This window comes from Sorex fumeus, unplaced genomic scaffold (assembly GCF_029834395.1).
Source record: "Sorex fumeus unplaced genomic scaffold, SorFum_2.1 ptg000018l, whole genome shotgun sequence".
Taxonomy (NCBI): domain Eukaryota; kingdom Metazoa; phylum Chordata; class Mammalia; order Eulipotyphla; family Soricidae; genus Sorex; species Sorex fumeus.
Window position 1 is genome coordinate 11,605,901 of NW_026606075.1, and position 21,694 is coordinate 11,627,594.

The 21,694-nt window shown below is 39.2% G+C and overlaps 1 protein-coding gene across 1 annotated transcript in view; it reads right to left on the bottom strand.

Annotated features, from left to right (window-relative positions):
• The window catches only part of ADGRV1 (adhesion G protein-coupled receptor V1), a 561,793-nt gene that overhangs the window by 461,944 nt on the left and 78,155 nt on the right, over nucleotides 1-21,694 (bottom strand). Inside the window, exons 26-32 of the mRNA XM_056112517.1 lie at nucleotides 20,859-20,998; nucleotides 14,207-14,816; nucleotides 10,172-10,387; nucleotides 7,919-8,134; nucleotides 6,868-7,112; nucleotides 4,996-5,177; nucleotides 3,213-4,024 (exon numbers count right to left, since the gene is read on the bottom strand). Of these exons, the coding sequence (XP_055968492.1) occupies nucleotides 3,213-4,024; nucleotides 4,996-5,177; nucleotides 6,868-7,112; nucleotides 7,919-8,134; nucleotides 10,172-10,387; nucleotides 14,207-14,816; nucleotides 20,859-20,998 (2,421 nt within the window). The remainder of the gene's footprint in view (nucleotides 1-3,212; nucleotides 4,025-4,995; nucleotides 5,178-6,867; nucleotides 7,113-7,918; nucleotides 8,135-10,171; nucleotides 10,388-14,206; nucleotides 14,817-20,858; nucleotides 20,999-21,694) is intronic.

Sequence of the window (21,694 nt, forward strand, 5' to 3'; positions counted from 1 at the left end):
TAAAAAAATTTTTTTTAAAAAAGGACTCAGGTAACTTCTGTTTTTGGAAGAAAGTAAAAATATCTAAGAAAATTCTTATCCTTCACAAATAACATATATGGGTACTAATATTATATGTGAATAATTATAACTGTATGTATTACATATAAATATATGTTGATTCACATAGCCTCCCATATATTAAAACACTGAGGAAGTTCATCAATTGTGAAGAAGGATTCACAATGTGAAGAAAGATTGTGGAGAAGGACATTCTGAATTATGGAAAAGTTAAAGGGTAGGTTTATTTGAAAGAATTCTGATTTTGAACAAGTCCTTATTCTTGTGCAATGACCTGGCTAGGTTAAAGCTTCTCAGTCATCTTTGGTTTAGAAAAACAAAATAACTCCCTCAGAGAGTGGAGTTTCATTCTCTTTCTGACAATTCTGAGTGACTTTCATCAGGTAATCAAATCAATACTTGATGGAAAAGGAACACCTGAAGAAGTGTTTACAAAGAATAAAGAAGGAGCAAAGATGGAGTCAAAGAACCAACCTGAATGATGAGTCTGGGTAGGTAGATAAGATGACAGCAACAAATATTAGTCTGTAGAATATGGAGCAGTGAGGCAAAGGAGGCAGAAATGAAATTCAGTAGAGAGACAGCAACCAGGGCTAAGTGACTGGCCCTTCTCAATTTGGTCTAGAATCCCCCAAGTCCTAGAGTACACTGACCACCCCTAAACCGAATTCTGAGTATACTGTTTCACCTGTGGTGTCCCAAATTCAATTCCTTAGAAACAAGAAGAAAAGTTACCAATTAACCAACCTGCATACACACCCCAGCAAAAGTGTCAGATCTCACTATTTTCAAAGTCATTTACTAGTAAAGAACAGTGATAGATACTTAGTCAAGTGGTGTAAACATCCATAAAAAATTTTAGTATAGGGGCTGGAGCAATAGCGCAGTGAGTAAGGCATTTTCCTTGCACGAAGCCGACCTGGTTCAATTCCCAGCATCCCATATTGTCCCTTGAGTACTGCCAGGGGTAATTCCTGAGTGTATGAGCCAGGAGTAACCCCTGTGTATCACCGGGTATGACCCAAAAAGAAAAAAAATAGTATAGATTATTTCAAAAGTAAAGTATACGTGCTCCAACACCCTCAATTACAATCCCCCTTCCCTCAGCCACCAAGTAAAGGCATTAAAATAATAAGTGGTCTTAGCAAATAGCTCAGAGGGAAGAACACATGTGTAAGTCCCAGCTATGATCCTGAGCACTGCACTATCCAGTCTCTGCCAAAAGTGTCCCCCAAATTCCACCAAGTGAGGTTCTCAAAAACCAAATAACAAAAATAATGTAATTTTTAATAACATTTATCTCCTCTTTATCGGTATATCACGAGGTTCCTTCCGTATACCTTACTTTTTTTAATCAGAAAAACACTGTTAAAAGATTCTCTATGGCAGTGCAGGAGAGAAAGTAGAGTGGGAAGAGCACGTGCCTTAAACACAGTCAAGCCAGGTTCAATTCCCAACACCACAGATGATCCCCTGAGCACTGCCAGGAGGGATCCCTGAGGACCCAGCAAGGAGCAAGTCCTGAGCACAGTGGGGTGTGGTCAAAAAACCAAAAACACAAACAATAACAAAATATTATCTAGAATTTATAAGTTTTTCAAATCAAGATATAAGCAATTATCTCAGTAGTACTTCCCCCCTCCCCCCCCAAAAAAAAGCTATTTTAAACATGAATTTTTAAAAATTTTATTAGGTGATATTATACCTAGTCTTGAAAAAAGAAACCATAAACCTCACTCTAATTCCAATTTATATTTACAACATAATTTAGATCTATAACACAAGTTGTGAGGGGCTGGAGCGATTGCACTCTGGTAGGGTGTCTGCTTTGCATGCGATCGACTTGGCCAACCTGAGTTCAATTCCTCCGCTTCTCTCAAGAGCCTGGCAAGCTACCAAGAGTATCTTGCTACACGGAAAAGCCTAGCAAGCTACCTGCGACGTATTCAATATGCCAAACACAGTAACAAGTCTCACAATGGAGATATTACTGGGCCGCTTGAGCAAATGATGAACAACGGGAGGACAGTACTACAGTGCTAATATAATTTGTGAGCATTTATAATAATAATTCCATGCAAATCTAAGAACAATGTTATAAACTAATCTATCACTAGGCTCAATTTAATACAAATGAAGTAAACAGAGAAGGCAAATTGGGTAAGAGAGGTTAACTCTACAATGACCCAGGAAAATGAGATTTCTGGTGATAAATGTACATAGTTAACACAGATACTGACAGTTTAATGTGTATGCCTGAAACCTATATAAATATTATAAACCAATGCTACTTCAATATAGAAAACTAGCATTTTAGCACTGTCCTCCCGTTGTTCATCTATTTTTCTCAAGCGAGCACCAGCAACGTCTCCATTGTGAGACTTGTTGCTACTGTTTTTGGCATATCGAATACGTCATGGGTACCTTGCCAGGCTCTACCATGCGGGCGGGATACTCTCAGTAGCTTGTTGGGTTCTCCGAGAGGGGTGGAGGAATCAAACCCAGGTTGACCGCGTGCAAGGCAAACTCCCTATTTGCTATGCTATCGCTCCGGCACATAGAAAACTATGGAAACAAATTTTATATTATTTATGCTTAAAAACCATTTTCATTGAAGATTTTTCCTGACTTGTCTAGTACAGTCATTTAATGGTCATTTCTCTAGCTCCCAGTGCTTCTTATCATGTGTTTGATTGTGTACCTATGGCTCACTCTTGTAACTTCTCTTCCCAAATTAGAATTTGCCTGAGCATTGACTCTCTTTTCCCTTAAAGGCATTGACATCTCATAGAAAGAGAAAATATAATATCTCCTAAAAAAATCTTTTTAATAAAACTAAAAAAAGATACAGATGTAGAAGCATGTCAGCATCTGTCATGGCAATGATTAAGAAGCCACCTAGCTTCTGTTTTCAAAATCATACTATGCTATTACATATCAATAAGAATATAAGTGGGGGGTAGAGCACATGGCACCCCTAAGGACTTAATCAGGGGGCCAGAAGGGACATCGAGGATCCAAGCAGGAGGTCGGCCTTGCATAAAGAAAGTGCTCTACCCACTGTACTATTGTTCCAGTCCCTTGATTTTCATAAGCACTGTCAAAAAAGTTAACTCTGGGGTAACAAAAATCCATTTAGAAACATCACTCACCTTCAGCGAAAGTCAGAATGTCGCCAGCACCTACAAAATCTAAACCTTCAATAGCTGTGCCACCAACAACACGCCACTCCACTGTCACCTGGCCCAGGCTTCCCCCCGTCCTGTGGATCATCAACTCCACTGTGCTTTGGGGCTGCTCCTGAACTTCAACATACAAGCCATCTTCGGAAGTATTGGGACTTATACTGTAGATCACAAAAACTCCGTAGGCATCGCCATTTAAGGCTATGACAACTGTAGAAGCATTTGGCTCGCCTATGGTTGGCTGGTTGTTAACACTGACCGTGACGTTCATAAGGTGAACTTCAAGGAGAGAAATCTGGAAACTCTCATCCATCTCTGGAAGATTATCTGGAAGGACAGAGACTGTGAGATTTACAAATCCTTCGCCTTCCTGCATTATGGCCCATTGCCTTGTCACAGGCTCATAGTCACTGCCAGCCACAGCCTGACTGCTAAAAAGAGATACTACTCTGGTTGTGTTTTTCCTATAGGTCCAGAAGCCTGAGTCATTCACAGTTGGGCTGATCCATGATGTCATCCAAAAACACTGGGGCCCCTCAGGAGCACTGAAAATGGAAAATGCTGAGCAGGCAGGTTCCTTGAGGCACAAAGCAGCACACGTATTCTGGGGTTCCCTCATTGCGGAGACATTGACCCAAGTTCTCTGGAGCGGATCTGGTACCCCTTGAATTGGTGATTCATAGAAGGACAGTAAATCTTGGCCTCCCTCCACCGCCAGAGCCACTACATCAATATCAGAAGTACCGTAGAACAGCAGCAGCCGGCCAAAGTGCCCTCCGCTAAAAGATGGAAGGACAAAAGACAGGTAAAGCACTCAGAGACACCAGAATTCCATGCAGAGAAGAAAAGAGCTGACGGGGTGCTTCAATATTTCAAGTACAAAGTGCCAACGCAAACAATGTTTTTTTTAATTACAGGTTTCAACATTTTGCTTTTTCACCTAAAGAAATCTTGCTAGCTTTGTAATCGATCGCATCGTTAACCAACTTTTGTAAGCATGTCAAAGCATGCAAAATCCCATCCATTTGAGAACTATCAAACAATTAGAAAACTAATTCCCATGACAAGATTTCACTAAAAGTAACTAACACCTTGACTACATTTTAAAGAATTGCAATTTCTTGTCACAAAGTCCAGAGACCATATATGAGTTAATTCTAGAGATTTTGTACCAACATGTAGGTGTATACATGTATACATGTACATATGTAGGTGTATATATATATATACATGTACATGTATATATCTATTATTTCTAAATAATAGAAACCCACATGGGGTTTAGCGAACTGTGTGCTGTATCAGAAAAGAAATATACTAGAAATTACACTTGATTAAGTACACTATTGTTCTTTAATTTGGAGACTAGTCATATTTAAGTTTCAATTTAAATGAAGAAAGCAGATTAAACCAAACATTTTTTGGTTAGAAAGCCAAGGATACATGATCCGTATCACTAATGAATGATAGGTGAGCCCGGCAAGCTACCGAGAGTATTCGATATGCCAAACACAGTAACAACAAAGTCTCCAATGGAGACGTTACTGGGCCCACTCGAGCAAATTCTTTATTTTAATAGTCATATTCAAGTAACAAATTGTAATAGCCTATAAAATAATTTCCATTCTACAAAAATATCAGTTTTGCAAACTGAATACTTCCTAGTGTCAAATATCTTTTCTGTCTATCCCTCTCCCTCCCCACTATCATTTCCCTTATCCCCACAGATGCAAGCAGCCATCTCCAGTACCTTCGCCTGACAGTTATGTTAGCACAGGAACTTCTCTCCAGAGGCTCTTGAACTCGGTAAACAGACTGAACAAAGGCTACTGTACCATAAGGGTTATCATTGGCAGGAATAACAATGTTTGCCACTCCATCTACCCCAATAGTACCTCCACCAGAGGCATCAGTTAGTTGCACTTGGATAACCTAAAAATACAGTGAAAAATTCCTTAACAGATCCCAGTTCTGAAATTAGATGATGCAGGAAAAACAAACATCTACAGATACAAGAACAAAACAGAACTGATTATACTTAAGAAATATGGCTAGTTAAGTACTTAATATTGTTACATAACCCTGTGAATGAGTTTTAATGTCCCATTTGGGTTTGCTAATATATAAAAGAATTTTTATCTACTGGAAATATTATAGGTAATTTTAATAATATTTGATATGTTGTCTCTGCTTTATACAAAAATTCCTACAATTTTTAAAAAAATCATAATTACAGGTCTTGATTTTCTAGGTGCTGGGGATCAAACTCAGGGCCTCGTGTATGCTAAGCATAGGCAGCAGGTAGGGTGTTTGCCTTGAACGTGGCCAACCCAGGTTCAATTCCTCCATCCTTCTCGGAGAGCCCAGCAAGCTACCGAGAGGATCCTGACCACATGGCAAAGCCTGGCAAGCTACCCTTGGTGTATTCTAAATGCCAAAACAGTAACAACAATGGAGGCGTTATTGGTGCCTGCTCGAGCACATCGATGAACAAGGGGAGGACAGTGCTACAGTGCATAATTACAGAGCCAGAGCAACAATACAGTGGGTAAGGCACTTGCCTTGCATGCGATCAACCTGGGTTCAATACCCAGCATCCCAAATGATACCCAAACCTGCCAGGAGTTGATGCCTGAGTGCAGAGCCAAGAATAAGCCCTAAGCATTGCTGGGTATGCCCCCTCCAAAAAAAAATTATAATTCCACCTAAATTTATTGTATTAATATCTCATTTTATAAGTGAATGACTTAATTAGCATTCAAATGCAAGTTTATGACTTTTCTTCTATACTTAGACTAAATAATTGTTAAATAAAAATTTTATGCAGGTCAATTAGTATTAAAATAAAGTTTATGGCTTTTCTTCTATATACTTAAAATAAAAATTTTAGAAAAAAAATAAAGAATTTAATACAGGACAGAGAGGTAGTAGAGCAGGTAAGGTGCTTGTCTGCATGCAGTGGTTTTGGTCACCAGCACTACATTTGGTCCTGAGTCCCACTAGGAGTCATCCATGAGCTCAGAGACAGGAACCAAGAATAAACCTTAAGCACCACTGAATGTGTCCACCTCACCCTGTCCCCCAGAACAAGCAATGTTATGATATCTAATCTTTAAATTTTTTTAATTTCATAAAAGTTTTTCAGCCTCTCTATGTAATAAGTCTACTCATTTGTCACCATTCTTATCATGAAAAATAAATATCAGACATGTATCTAGCATGATATTGTCATATAGTAAATTTTCAATACGGCTGAAGAATAAATGAATGAATATATGAAGAAAATATAAATCTGTGTTTAAAATTGGTTCACACTCAAGTCATACCAGACTCTGGATGCAAACATATTAAGAATTAATACAAAACAATATAGCAAAACTTATGACAAATACATGCAAACTAAATAATTATCAGTGTTCAAAAATATTATTCTAAAAAAACATTGTAAATCTATTTCTAAAATGTTTCTGCTGCCTGTAAGATCACTTTCACACATTTGAAATTCTTGAAGAAATAATCTGTTTGACATCTCCTATAAATGTCACGATAACAACCACCTGTTCTAGTCACTATCAGACAAGGCACGAGTAGAGTGTCATTCTATTCTAGCCATTCCTCTCACCTCTTCAGTCTCCGGAACGTCGTCAGCCAGGACCTCTAACAACAAGGTTTGAATGGTTTCCCCAGGGGCAAATGTCACATTACCTGAGACAACTCGCAGGTCGCCAGCAGCAAGCTGTCCATTAATGGTGGCAACCCACTGAACAGTAACATTGCCGAGTGTCCCAGAATTTCGAATTATTGCCAGGTTTACCTTCACTGAGCTAAACTCAGGTTCCTCTACAATAAATTTAGTAAGCTGAAAACCTGAAGGGCAGAGCAGAATTAATATCAAAAACAAAGAGAAACTGCGTCAACATAAAGCCAATGAATTGTCATCCTACTTGATGCTCTCCCACACAAGTAGCTGAAGTAGTCAGTGCCATGAAACCAGTAACATTGCTCAAGTCCAGCACCATGGCTGTTATTTCTGTGATAAATGCATAAACCACACACTGAGATGCCAAGGGAGTAAGCCATATTTCAGGCATGACAGAGATGGGCACAGGGAGTTCTGTGGCTAACTCACAATGCAAGTCTAACTGTTCCATACTATCAGACTTTCCTGCTTATCAAAACGATCCAGAAATCTAGAAATGTATAAATGCTCATTAATGAAATTTATTTTTTAAAGCCATGCTAAGGTTTGCTAGACATCTCTAGGAGCAGGACCTACTACGTAGCCTATGTGTGTGCAAATGTGTGCTATAGAACACTAATAACACTAATAGCAGATCATAAAATTAAATGGGAAAATATTGAGCATACAAAAGATATGTATGATTTATACTAGAGGTACCAAACTTATTTGGCCTCCACTTATCACCTTCTTTTCAAAAAAAAATACTCGGTACCCTACTAGAAATTTATCTTCTTTAAGTAATCAAATAGAATGTGCCCCCCATCTGCACCTGAGGCTTCACCTCCCACATTCCTGGATCGTTACATTACACACACACACACACACACACACACACACACACACACACACACACACCCCTCTACCCAGATGGTAAGACCCACTTTGAGAAATACTGATTTACATAGACAAGTAAAAGACATAGAGTGGTTACCAAATAATCCATAGGGGTCATCAGAAGCCTCAATAATAATGATCGCCTCTTCTGATGCCCCCAGTTTGGCTCCTCCTGTTGTTTCATTCAGTAGCTTCACTAGAAAAGTTTCTTCCAGTTCAGGATAGATATCATTAATGATATATATTGGCACAGCTTTGCTGGTTTCCCCTTCTAACAAGACCACATCTGAAGAAGCTATGCTATAATCTTCACCTAGAGAGAGAGAAAACCAAAATGCAAAGGCATTCAAAAACATAGCAACAAGATTTTGTTATTCTAACAAAAACATTTATGTATCAAATTATCATGTATATTCTTGGGAGGGCTTCAGTCAATACTGAATCATTCATTCTCAACAGGATTTCCCATCTTTTGCCAAAAAGGGGGTGGCGGGGAGGCAGGTCAAAATTTTTTAAATAATAGAAAAAGACCTCCTAAAGGTATCCAAGTTCATTCCTTCAGATTTGTGTTTTGTTTTGTTTCATATGGGGGCCATACCCAGCTGCACTCTCTGTCAGGAACCACTCCTGGTGGGTACCAGATGGAGTCCCAGGTCAGTCTCATGCAGGGTAAGTGCCTCACCTGCATTTCCCCCCTGCATTCTTCAGTATCATTTACACAATGAACTCCTCTCAAATATTAAAATGGAAACACTGAGTAAATTCAACAAAACTTCTTTAGTTTACTTTTCAAAAACTTTGTACATTTTGGTCATAATAGCATAGAAAATCATATACTTTTTTCCCCCAAACATAAAAATTCTAAAAATTTGGTGTTATTAATGTACATAAAAACTCCATATCTGTGCCTTTAAAAAATGTGGGTCATAATAGTTGGAAATGATCATGCTGCAAAAAAAAAACTGTGTGTTGAGAGTAGGTAAAGGAATATACATAATAATCTTTCAGTATCTGTATTGAAAACCACAATGCTCCAAAGGAGTGAGAGAGAGACAGAGACAGAGACACAGAGAGAGAGACAGAGAAAGAGACACAGAGATAGAGACAGAGACAGAGACAGAGACAGAGGAACAAGAAAAGTGCCTGCCATAGAGGTAGGCTGGTAGGGAGCAGGTGGGAAGTTGTGGGAGGGAAAATGGAGACATTGGTGGTGGAAAATGTACACTGGTAGACAGCTGGGTGTTGAAACATTGTATGACTAAAACCCAATCATGAACAGCTTTGTAAAGGTCTATCTCAAGGTCATTCAATTTAAAAAATCAAATAAAATCCTGCCTGTACAGCAGATCCTGGCAAGCTCCCCGTGGCGTATTCGATATGCCAAAAAAAAAAAAAAAAAACAAGAAGTCTCACAATGGAGATGTTACTAGTGCCGCCCACTTGAGCAAACTGATGAACAACAGGAGGACAGTACTAATTTAAATAAAGAAAATAAGATGCATGTAGTGCAGGGAAGATGGTACTGAGGTTAAGGCATTTTCTTTGCACATGGTTCACACAGATTCTATCTCCAGCCCTAAATACGGTCCCTTGGGCTCCACCATGAGTGACCCCTGAAGCAGAGTCAGGAGCAAGCCCTGAGCACAGGCAGGTGTGACTCCAGACCCCACTCCAATAAAATAAAAGATGCCAGAATATGATTAATCTTTAGCTGATTTTTTTGTTTTATTTTTTTATTTTATTTTTTTTGAGGTGGTTCATTTTTTTTTATTTTATTTTATTTTATTTTATTTTTTTATTAGTGAAAAACCATGAGGCACAGTTATAGGCCCACAAATTCTGCGCTTGGGTTACAGTTATACAATGATCAAGTGCCCATCCCTCCACCAGTGCCTGTCATCCATCCCCACGGGTCCCAGCACCCCCCCCCCTCATCCCCCCCCCCGTCCCATCCTGCCTCTGTGGCAGGGTATTCCCCCTTGTTCTCTCTCTCTTCTTTTGGGTACTGTGTTTTGCAAGAGAGGCATTGAGTGGCAATCATGTTTGGTCTATAGACTACTTTCAGCGTGATTCTCCCACCCTGGGAGGGTCCTCACAACACCCTTTATTTGGTGCTCTCTTCTCTATCTGAGCTTCCTTTTCACCTAGAGCCTGTGGCTGGCCTTCCATTCATGGAGCAAAATTCCTGGTACTAATCTCAGCCATTCCTGGGTGTTACTCTCCCTTTTTGTTGAGAAGCAGCTTTGAGCATCTAGCTGATTTTTTGAGCTACATCTTTGAGCACATTAGTTAATCAAGAAAATGCTGTCGATATACAACACGTCACTGTTCCCAAGATGACTGATCTCACCAGCTATTGCAGTTATTGGCACTGCTTTAAACTTCACAGAAACATCTGCAAATGCTCCGCCTGTTCTCGTCACATTGATAATGGGTCCGACATGATTTTCTGCCACTCGAACAACTGGAGCTGAGAGCTGAAGGACTCCAAATGCATCATCATTGGCGATGATAATTAGATGAGCAATAGTTTCGACATTAGGCCCCAGGCGTGGAGAATTTAGAACTAAAACACAGAAGAAAAGTTAAATGTCAAAATTCTAAGAACTGGCCAAAATTCATCAAGAAAACTCAGCAAAGATTCTATCAACTAAAAAGGATCATCCATTGCAATTTTCTCTCTACTATATATTGTTTTTAAAAATAACTGATTATTTAAAAAACAGCAATAAACACGAAGAATACAAATACAAAACTCAAATGTCTTTATTTTCTTGTAGCTTTACAATGCAGAAAAATTTTTAAAATAGCACAGCGGGTAGGGCATCTGCCTTGCACGCAGCCAACATGGCCGACCCGAGTTCGATTCCTCCGCCCGGCAAGCTACCGAGAGTATTCGATATGCCAGACACAGGAACAACAAAGTCTCCAATGGAGACGTTACTGGGCCCGCTCGAGCAAATCGACGATCAACGGGAGGGCCTTTACTTACTTACTTACTTTAGAATCTTATCAAAGCAATAGCGGAACTATAGGGATAGTTTAATTTAAATTTGGAGAATTTCAGTCTAAGTGATTTTGAAAAAAAAAACTGAAAAATTTACCAAAGGGAAAACAAATGAACTTAGTCATTATTTTGAATAACATTATAATGATGGAATCTACAGAGTAATGGCTTTCTTATTAGTTTATCTCCAAGTCCATTTGGGGGAAAAAAAGCATTTCAGATACCATATTGAGTAGGAAAGCAATTTTCATGTAGCCTTCCCTGACCAGCTGCAAATCATCAGAGTCTAATCATTGTTGTCCTTCACAAACCACTTCCTCCCTACTCCATCAGACCATCAGAGCCAACAGTCATGATCTGCCTCAGTGGAGAAGTAGTCAGCCTCTATGTCCCTCCAAGCTGCCTTATGAGAGTGTGTGCCAAATTAAGGCTTCTTTCTTTCCTTCCACTTCATTTAAAGGAGGAAATCTCATTCTGAAGGCATTTAGAACCATCCACAAATTCTCCCCAACTGCTTTTCTAGGTTCAATCCCAACCAGCACTCTTCTCACAACAATATTCAGAAAGCAACTCTTTTTCCAGGGAACCCGAATCTGGCAATGCTAATGGGTGACTCCTGGATCTGCACTAAGGAATTAGTTCTGGCAGAGTTGGAGAACCATATGTGGTGCCGAAGATCAAATTCAGGTCTGCCGAGTACAAGGCAAGCTTCCCACCCACTGAACCATCTCTCCAGCCTGTACCAAAAGCAACTTTAACACCTATGAAACATCACCAAATTCATATCAGAGGTAACCAAATTTGAGTTAGAATTGCTCTAAGAATCTTAGTATTGTTATTATGAATAACATTTGACATTTAGAAAAAATTAATCTTAAAACAAGGCATAAACCATTTCATTTAATAATAGAAGTCAAGGTCATAAAAATTATATCCAACGTAAAATCATAAGCTACAGATCAATACAATACCATCAAATTAGAAAAGAATGGTATACAGGATCATAGTAACAAATGATTTTTAAAAGTGTGAACTATTTGCCAGATATGTTCTAAAACACTTTTTGTGTATGAACTGACATAAGTCCCATATTATCACTACGTGTCCACATTTTACAAATAAGTAGTCAAAGGCACAGAGAAGTGGAGGAAGCCACCAAAAATCAGACAGAGACAGAGAGAGAGGCTACTACCGTCGGCAGATATGACTAACTCTGCTCCAATACCCAACTCCTCATAAAAACTTGTGTACATCCTTCCTCTAACATAACTGTTCTTTCAGCCCAATGTCTTTACCAAATTACAGATATACTACACTTAGAAATCCTAAAAACTCTACAAAGCAAGTCCGAAAAGAGTAAGTTTGTGTAGTAAAGTAATAGGATACAAAACCATAGGCAAGAATCCATTACCTTTCTATATGCAAAAATGAAACAGAAGAGAGAGAGAAATTAAATAAATAATCCCATTCATAGTTGTGCCTCAGAAAATCAAGCATTTAGGAATCAGACGAACAAAAGAAGTGATAGACATTTTTTAAAGACATTGATGAAACACTATTAAATTTTAAATGGACTCATAAAGCCTGCCCAACAGCCAATGCAATCTCGGGGAAACAAAGAGAATGGGGAGCTTCTTTTTCCCCAATTCCCAACTGTACTATAAAGCAGTAGTTATCAAAACAGTGTAGTACTGGAGCCAGTCAAAGTTCCTCAGATAAATAGTTTAGTTCTGATACAGGAGCAAAAAGTATGAGCGGAGCAAGTGAGGCTCTTCAACAAATAGTGGTCACATGCCAAAAAAGCAAAAGGAACGCAGATCCCTTTCTAATACCACGCACAAAAGTCAAATCAAAATGTACTTTTGGTATCAGACCTTGATATTAGGCCTGAGTCTATAAGCTATGTTGAGAAAAGCAAAGGAAGAATATTTCATGACACTGAACTTACTATATCTTCAAGGATTCAATGCCATTGGCCAAGCAAACGTTGGCAAAGATAAAAATGGAACTACATCAAACTAAGCTTCTTCTCTTCAAAAGAAAGAATGATCAGAATAAAAAGGTTGGGAGCCAGGTTGAGTGGTCTACCTGCACTTGCCTTGCACACAACCAACCAGGGTTCAATCCCCGGCATTTCATATGGTACCCTGAGCACTGCCCCAGGAGTAATTCTTGAGTGCAGCACCAAAAGTAACCCTGAGCATTGCCAGGTGTGTTCCCATACTTAAGAAAATAATAAAAAGGTTCCTCATAGACTGGGAGAAAATATTTTCTCACAATTAATCTGATAAAAGGTTATCATCCAACATATATAAAACTCTGACAGGACTTTACAAGGAAAAAAAGTCAGCCCATCATAAAAATATGAATTCAAGAGATAAACAAAAACTTCCTCAATAAGATATACAAATGGCCAAAAGACATGCAATGCATCCACTGCATCATTTCTCATCAGGAAACTGAAAATTATTTATCATCAGGGAAATGTAAATAAAAACAATGAGATCTTCCAGAGGAAGAAAGGAGATGAAGTAAATATCTTGCTACCATGACTGTCCATATCCTACCTAGTTAATTACAAAGTGCTTTAAAGTTAATGCATGGAGTACAACAGTCCTAGAGGTCAGTTACACATGGATTACATAGATACTTTTAAAATTTAGTTTCACTCAAGAACATTAATTAGAAAAGAATTACAAATCAACATTACAGCACTTAGTTCGACAGTCAAGGTATAGAAACAACCTACATGCCCAACTATGGATCAAGAAGTTGTGACATAAATACACAATGTAATACTATACAGCTCTAATTCTATTCAGCTCTGAAAATCATGCAATTTGCCATGATATGGATGCAACTAGAGGATGTTATGCTGAGTGAAGTCAGAAAACAAGGGGGAAATACAGACAGGTATCTTTCATATGTGGGACTTAAAGATACATAGCAATGTTACAACACAACAAGGCAACACTAGGAGAGAACTGATTCACAAAATTAGTTTGGAGGAAAGCTTAAAGGGAGGAACCTTGGAGACTTTGGGGGAGGGAAAAGGGTATAAACACTGGAGACATGTGGTGTTACAATTATGTATGTGGGAAACAATTAATCAGAATACTGAAAATCACTGTACCCAAATCAACTTTTTTTAAGTTAAAAAATAAAAAATAAAATTTAGTTTGAAAATGTAATAAACTTTGAAAACATCACTTTATGTTTTTAAGACCTATATTTTCAGTTACCTTATAAAATTTTGTAAGATGATGCTTTCAAAGTTAGAAGCTACTATTTTTATCAAATTTTCTATTATAACCAATTCTAATTGCATTCATAAAGAATTTTTTTAAGATTCTTGCCTCTAACTAAATGATTACTTACTTGGGCGACCCTGTCCATCTTCTATTAAAGTAGAGTTAAGTAGTTCAATAAATAGAGATTCCGACCTTTCAGGCTCATCATCATCCAAAATTGAAACTGTTATTGTGGCCTCACTCTGATTAGGCCCAAAAAGAGCAAATCCAGAAGCTGGTATACAGTCTCTTCCTTGAGTTGCTCTGGCTAAATTAGGTGGAAAGTAAGACGGCTTTTCCATATCACCTAGCGTTGCATAAGTAACCATGACTTTTCCCATGAGGCCTTTTAACCTTATTATTGACAAGGTAATGTTCTGTGTTGCTTCCTCAACTTGAATTGGTCTGTTTTTCTCAGAAAATATAAAAACCCCATAAGGATCATCACTAGCCAAAACAACCAATGTGGCATTAGTATGATTGCCCAAAGAACCGCTGGAGACACTGAGGATTGACACAGAGAATACTTTATCCAGTTCTGGTTGTTCATCTGGCAGTATTTCCACTGTGATGTTGGCACTCTTCTGCCCAATCTCAAATGTGACATTGCCAGAGGTGAAGGCGAGATCACCATCGGGATCAGACTCTATGCTCCAAACCAAAGTCACTTGAGAAAGGGCTCCATGGCTTCTCATAATCTGTATGTAAGACAGTAATATTGAGACAAGTTAAAATGAGGGACTGGAGCATATGCTTTGCATGTGGAAGGTGCAGGGCAGACTCCTGGCACCACCAGGCCCTCCAAGTAGCACAGAAGCTACCCCTAAACACAGAGCTTGGAATAGCCCCTAAACACAGCAGCAAAACAAATACACAGAAAGTATTCAAAGAGAGATTAAGATCATCAACTGCACTGACTATAATGACATAACAAAAGTAGAATATTAATTTTTTATTTTTTTATATAAGTTATCTCAAGAATTTAAGATTTTTGGGCCAGAGAGTTATTAGCACATGGACAACTGCACACAGCTGACTCGGCCACATAAGGTCCTCTGAGTCCACCAGGAGTGATCCCTGAGCACAGAACCATGAGCACCACAAAATAATTAAATAAACAAATAATTTAAGCCTCTTGAAAGCAAAGATCATAAATTTCTATCTTTGAGGACCCTCATAGAATCTTAAAAATTAATTACTACTTTTAAGTAATTACTTATAAAGTAATGATTGCATAAAACTATATGTTTACTAGACATTTTAACTTCAAACTAAACGATAGCCGGATCTTCTCTAAAATTGTAACATTAATAATAAAATGCAATTATTTTATTTGCACACTCATCAAAGTTCACATTTGCTGCAAAGATGTTACAAACAGATAAAAATGTTCTGTGAAGATAAGGTAAGGTAAATTTATTTATAACATAATATGAGACTGATACTCAAGGACAGTAGAGACACGGCCAGGAATATTGCTTCATGGCTGGTAGCCTGTCTTATGAGCTGGGGGAGAAGGCAGCTGGAATAGAGAAGGGATCACTAAGTAGATAAAGGACCAAATGTGATAGCCTCTCAGTGTCTGTATTGCAAGCCATAATGCCCAAAAGGAGAGAGAGTATGGGGGAAATAAATGCGCAGTGGTGGAGAGATGGGTGTTCGATCATTGTATGACTGAAACTCAAACATGACAGCTTTGTAACTGTATTTCACGGTGATTCAATAAAATAAATCACTGTCACTGTCATTGTCCTCCCATTGTTCATCAATTTGCTCAAGTGGGGCCAGTAATGTCTCCACTGTTACACTTGTTACTGTGTTTGGCATATCGAATACATCACAGGTACCTTGCCAGGCTTTGCCGTGCAGGCGAGATACCCTTGGTAGCTTGCCCGGCTCTCTGAGAGGGGCGGAGGAATCAAATCCAGGTCACCCAGGTCGGACACAGGCAAGGCAAATGCCCTACCCGCTGTGCTATCACTCCAAAAGAAAAGGCCCAGCTCATCAAACTGCCAAGCGACCAAACTATTCCAGATGTATAGCTCCTGGACTCCTCAGAACTCCACACTACTCTCACCCCAGTAAGGTCACAGCAAGTCTGATGGGAAAGTCGCATAGAAAACCACCACGCTCAATGAGCCTAATCAATAACACAGAAGACTCAACTGGCACTAACCAGCTCAGCAGATCCTCAGACAATGACTTTAATATCATCGCTGGGAGATGTAACAATGATCACAAATTGACTCCTATGGATCTAAGTTTTGAAAATTCCATCTGTCTTTGTGCTGTAACCAACAATAGGAAGTATATTTGTACCTGCAAGGGGCAGAGTGGGGTGATGGTAGGAAACTGGGGCCACTGGTGGAGAGAAGGGCTCACCAATTGTGGGATTAATGATGCAACATCTAATGCCTCAAGCAACTGTATTACAAACAACTTGATAAATCACAATGCTATGATAAGAAAAACTTTTTAAATAATTAAATATTACATGTAAATCAAATATTTTGCTTATACCTAAATATTTAATTTAAAATCCAAACAAAATTTAAGAAGGGTATTTACATAATAATCTAGCAATACAGAAGTGATATTATTTCAATGATCTTTGTTCATTATTTGTATAAAATCAGAAAAGTTAAGAATCTTCTAGTTCCTCTGAGTTATCTAGAAATAAATTTTCTTGAGCTCTTTGGTAGTTACAAAGTACATTAGCTTCGTACATGAAAACCGTAACCGTTAACACTATTACAGCCACGTTACCTAAACTCTAACAGTAATTTTTACTAAATTTTTAAAATTGACTTTTAATTCCCACCTTAGTAGAGGGATGAATATACATGTAATAGTCCCCATTATTATGATTATCATAATATTATTACTGCATTCCACAAGTAGCACTGTAGCACTGTGCTGTAGTACTGTCCTCACATTGTTCATCGATTTGCTCGAGAGGCCCCAGTAACGTCTCCATTTGTGAAACCTGTTGTTACTGTGTTTGGCATATTGAATATGTCACAGGTAGCTTGCCAGGCTTTGCCACTGGGGCGAGATACTCTCGGTAGCTTGCTGGGCTCTCCAAGAGGGGCAAAGGAATCGAACCTGGGTCAGCCGGGCCAACTGCATGCAAGGCAAATGCCCTACTACTGTGCTATCGCTCCAGCCCTGCATTCCACAAGTGTTCTGAATAATTTTTCCTTTCAAAATATAGAGAGCAAGCTATTTATCCACCCAGTGACAATTCCAGGTGACATGCTTTGACCAAGAAAGTGGAAGTAGAAGTGCTACATATCACATCCAGAATCAAGCAGGGTCTCAATAGTCGTATGTGAAAAACTTGTGTTTACATCCTTCCCCAATCACAGAAAATCTACTCCAAAACTTTGATTAATCTACAAAGAGACCTACCTGAAACCCCAGTGAAACAAGTTTTCACAACAAATGACAAAAGGATTTCACCAATACAAAGATCACCAAGAGAAAATCTCACTGCAAGCAATAAACTGTAAATGCGAAGAGATTTCTAAGGTGAGGAATATTACCCCAGGGAACAATGAGATTGTGCTGAAAACCAAAGACCCAATCTACATTTCTGTAACTACAATACTGAAACATAAAGCAAATACCTGCAGAGTATAAACTCAGGTCTGGGTTGCTGATGAAAAAGGAAGTCTCGTGGGCCGTCCCCCACGCCCCACCGAGGTCGCCGGCTGCCCCCCACGAGCGGTTCTCCGGCACGGCCACGGCCCCGGAGGCACAAGGACTTAGAACAGAGAACCAGCCGCTTGGAGCAGAAAAGCAAATGGACTATGTGTTAAACAGCGCCACCAAGCCTGCCCGGAGGGGAAAGGGTGTTGACCGGCCCGCCCGCTCCTCTCTGGAAAGAAAGATGGCAGCCGCACGGGCACAGAAACCAATCTCTTAACTATCTAACTTTTAATAGAAATTCTTCCAGGGTCAATAAGTAAAATAGCAGAAATTCAAAACCGCGCGGCCGCTATTGCGGCCGCGCGACCTCATTTTATTCTTAAACCAAGTTGTAGAAAGCAAATCATTTCACAACGCTGTTTCAGCATATCTGATTGTGAGGGGTGGGTCGTAAACTCTAAACAATAATTGTGCATCTTCTATCGAAACAATCTATCTAGTCAAAGTAGATAGAGTATTAACTAGAACTCATCTGACTCACAAGAATTGGGAGGGGTGGGGGGAGGTGGGGGTCTATTGGGGTTCGGGGTTAAAAATAAGTATTGGTAAAGGGAAATGTGTTTGATATTTACATGACTGAGACCTAAACCCGAAAGCTCTGTAACTTTTCCCACAGTGATTCAATAAATAAATAAATAAATAAATAAAAAAGAAAAAAAAAAAGAAAAAGGAAGTCTCAGTTTCCCCTTGCCAACAAGAGGGGAACCCACAGTTTCCCCTCACCAGTAGTTCCATTTCTCCCCATCAACCTACCACACCTCATCCTCAAGGCCCTATCTTTAACATTCCTGGAGTCCTCCAGGACCCTATTCTTCTGTCGCGGAACTAGTAGTCACAAGACAAAGACGATGAACAATACTCGAGGCAGGTGACTAGGAAAATAAACCAGCCCGATCACCCTGTCTGAATACTCTGGAATCCTAAGACCCAGTTTTCCTATAAAAAAAATCTCACAAAAAGAGCCATAGTAAACTTAGTCCTATACTAAGGTCTTCACTACTTAGGAAGCTCTTTTTCTTTTCTCTTTCACTTTCTCATAAAATTTTCTACTTTTCAACTCTGAGTCTGAGCATCTTTATTATTCAACATTTTCATTCTTGCATGAAATATTCAAGAGTGAAGAACCTGGGAATCGCGAATGAACACAGAGACCTACCACCACTGCTTCTGCTTCTCCTGCCATCACTGGAAGATGGCATCTCAGTGACCTCACAAAGATCAAAATTACTGCTTACTCTTAGCTCTTAACAACCCAGCTCCCGTCAATCTACTTTTGACTAAGATCAGACAATCCTCACTCTGACAGAAAGAAAGCACCCACGAGACTTTGCAGCACAGGGACTCCCGCTGCCTGTTTGCTCAGACTCTGCTCCCTGCCTGCCATGGGATAATGCTATTATCAGCAGCCTGAGATCCCAGCCTCCTCTGAAACCAACCCTCACAAGAGTTCAGCCACCACCAAATTTTGAACCAACCCAGCACCCAAATGGATTCTGGGCACTGACCAGACCACTTAAACTCGGCACACAGGTCATTGATCACCCAGACTCATAAGTCCCATGTTTGTCACACAGATCCATGTAATCTAAACTTTAGTGAGAACGTGAGCAGTCACAAAAAAGAAATCACAATATTCAGGAATGATGAAAAAGGGAGAAGAAGAGTTAATTCAAGCTTGGTAGGAATGGTCCAGCCTCTACAGAAAACAATACGGGTGTTTCTCAAGAACATAAGACCCAGCTCTTCCACTTTGAACTATCTACGCACAAAACACAATAATTCAAAAAGATATGGGCACACAATGTTCATTTCAGCACTTAGGAAAACTTTCAGGATGTGGAGACAGCCCAAATGTCCAACAGTAGATGAATGGATAAAGGAGTTCTGGTATGAATGCACAACAGAATATCAGACAGTCACAGAAAAAAAATAAAATAAAATAGTGAAGTTCATGGCAACCTGGATATAGTTGAAGAATATCATGTTGACAAAAAGAAAACCAGAGGTAGAGAATAAAAGTCAGATGATCTTATGCATCTGTGGTATATAATGAAACAAATCATGGGGCCGGAGAGATAGTAGAGTGGGTCAGGCATTTGCCGTGCACCAGCCAACCCGGCTTCGATCCATGGATTGGATCCTGAATGAGCACCACCAGGATTGACTCCTGAGTGCACAGACAGGAGTAACCCCTAAGCACTGCCGGCTGTGGCCCAAAAACCAAAAAAGAAACAAACAAATAAAATGTATAAACAATATCAATTGATAATAAACTCTGGGCACTGGATTACAGAACTGAGAACAGGACATTGTAGGGATGGAGAAGAGAAGAGGTGGACCAAAAGAAACACAAGATGGAGAGTCTCTGGCATGTATGTGTGGTCAAAAGGTACAAAACCATAATTGCCCATCAACAGTATGGAAGAGAGTTGGGGTGGGGTGGACGAAGGTCAGGCCAGAGCAGATATGGGGAGAGGTACAGAGGGCCATGAGTGGTGGCGGTAATATATAGTATTTGTACAAGAAAGCTATTTACTTAAACACAACTATAACCACATGATATTAACGATAAAAAGAATCACAAACTACTATCCATTTCTCCACAACCGCTCAGTGAAGAAGATTGTGAAATGCAGCCTCTATAGTTCTCATTCTCTCAGTGAAAGAGGACCATCCACCTCCACTGACATAAGTACACCCGAGTGAAAAAAATATTCATCATAACTAAACTTTTAGAATTTAAATGTTTACTACCTAAAACCTAGCAGAATTAGGACAAACCTCTTCATAAAATAGTACTTGTGTTACAGCTCCTTTTCCTTCTTGAGGAATCTTCTGGATCTTCAGATCACTCTAGGTTGCGAAAATAAATCTCTATGTAAAACTAAAGACAAATGTCAACGTGCTGTTCAATTATTAATTTGCATTGCCTATGCCCAAGGTTCATAATTCTCCAGCACACAGAAAAAAGAGTTAACAAGTTATACTGTATTTTTTTAATGTAGAAAATGGAGGAAGGATGTACTCACATTTAATGTAACAATGCTGAATCCATCTTCTGGTTCAGTTCCAGTGACAAAGAGAGACTCGGGGCTAAATTCAAATACACCATGTGCATGGTCAGAGGCCACAATTGTCACTAGGATTTGGGAGGCCACTCCTAGACTGGCTGCATGAGAAAGTTCCAACAAATAATAAGAAAATGCTAATTAGTCATTTAGAAACAAAAGCAAAGCCAAGGAAGGCTTTAGAAAAGAGTCCTATCATTCACTGAGTAAATTCCAATTTGTTTTAGAAAGGCAGACACAAATGGGAGGCACACATATTCATTCTTTAATGACCTTTCTCTATTTGGGCACTAACTTAGAAACAAATGCTGCATAAACATTTGGAGATGAATAAGGAAAACCTGTTTTTCTTTTTCTCCTCAGTGAAAAAACATTCTTCCACAGAGAACATCTGAGGAAAGTCTCCCACGCCCTAACTGGCCTCAGAAAGGCATGAACCAAGATACTGTTCTGACCTTGTGGAACAGCTACCCTCTGATGTTTACCAGTGTGGCCCAACACTTAATTTCAACCCAGGCATTAATTCCAACATACAATGATAATCTACTTCTTCTGGCTAAATAGTCCAATTCCATTTTACTAGATGTCAGTTTTTTTTTAAGGATGCCAAAATTTTCGAAAATGGTTTTTAAGCCTGAGAAGTTCACCCCTTATACTATTATGACAGAAACAGGACAAGGGTCTTGACAGTAGTGATTAAGCAGAGATCCTAGATAAGGCACTGAGGACTTGGAGATGGAAGGGAAGGTGAAATCATGAGTTCTGACACTAAAATAGAAAGCCTGACGCTGTGCAAA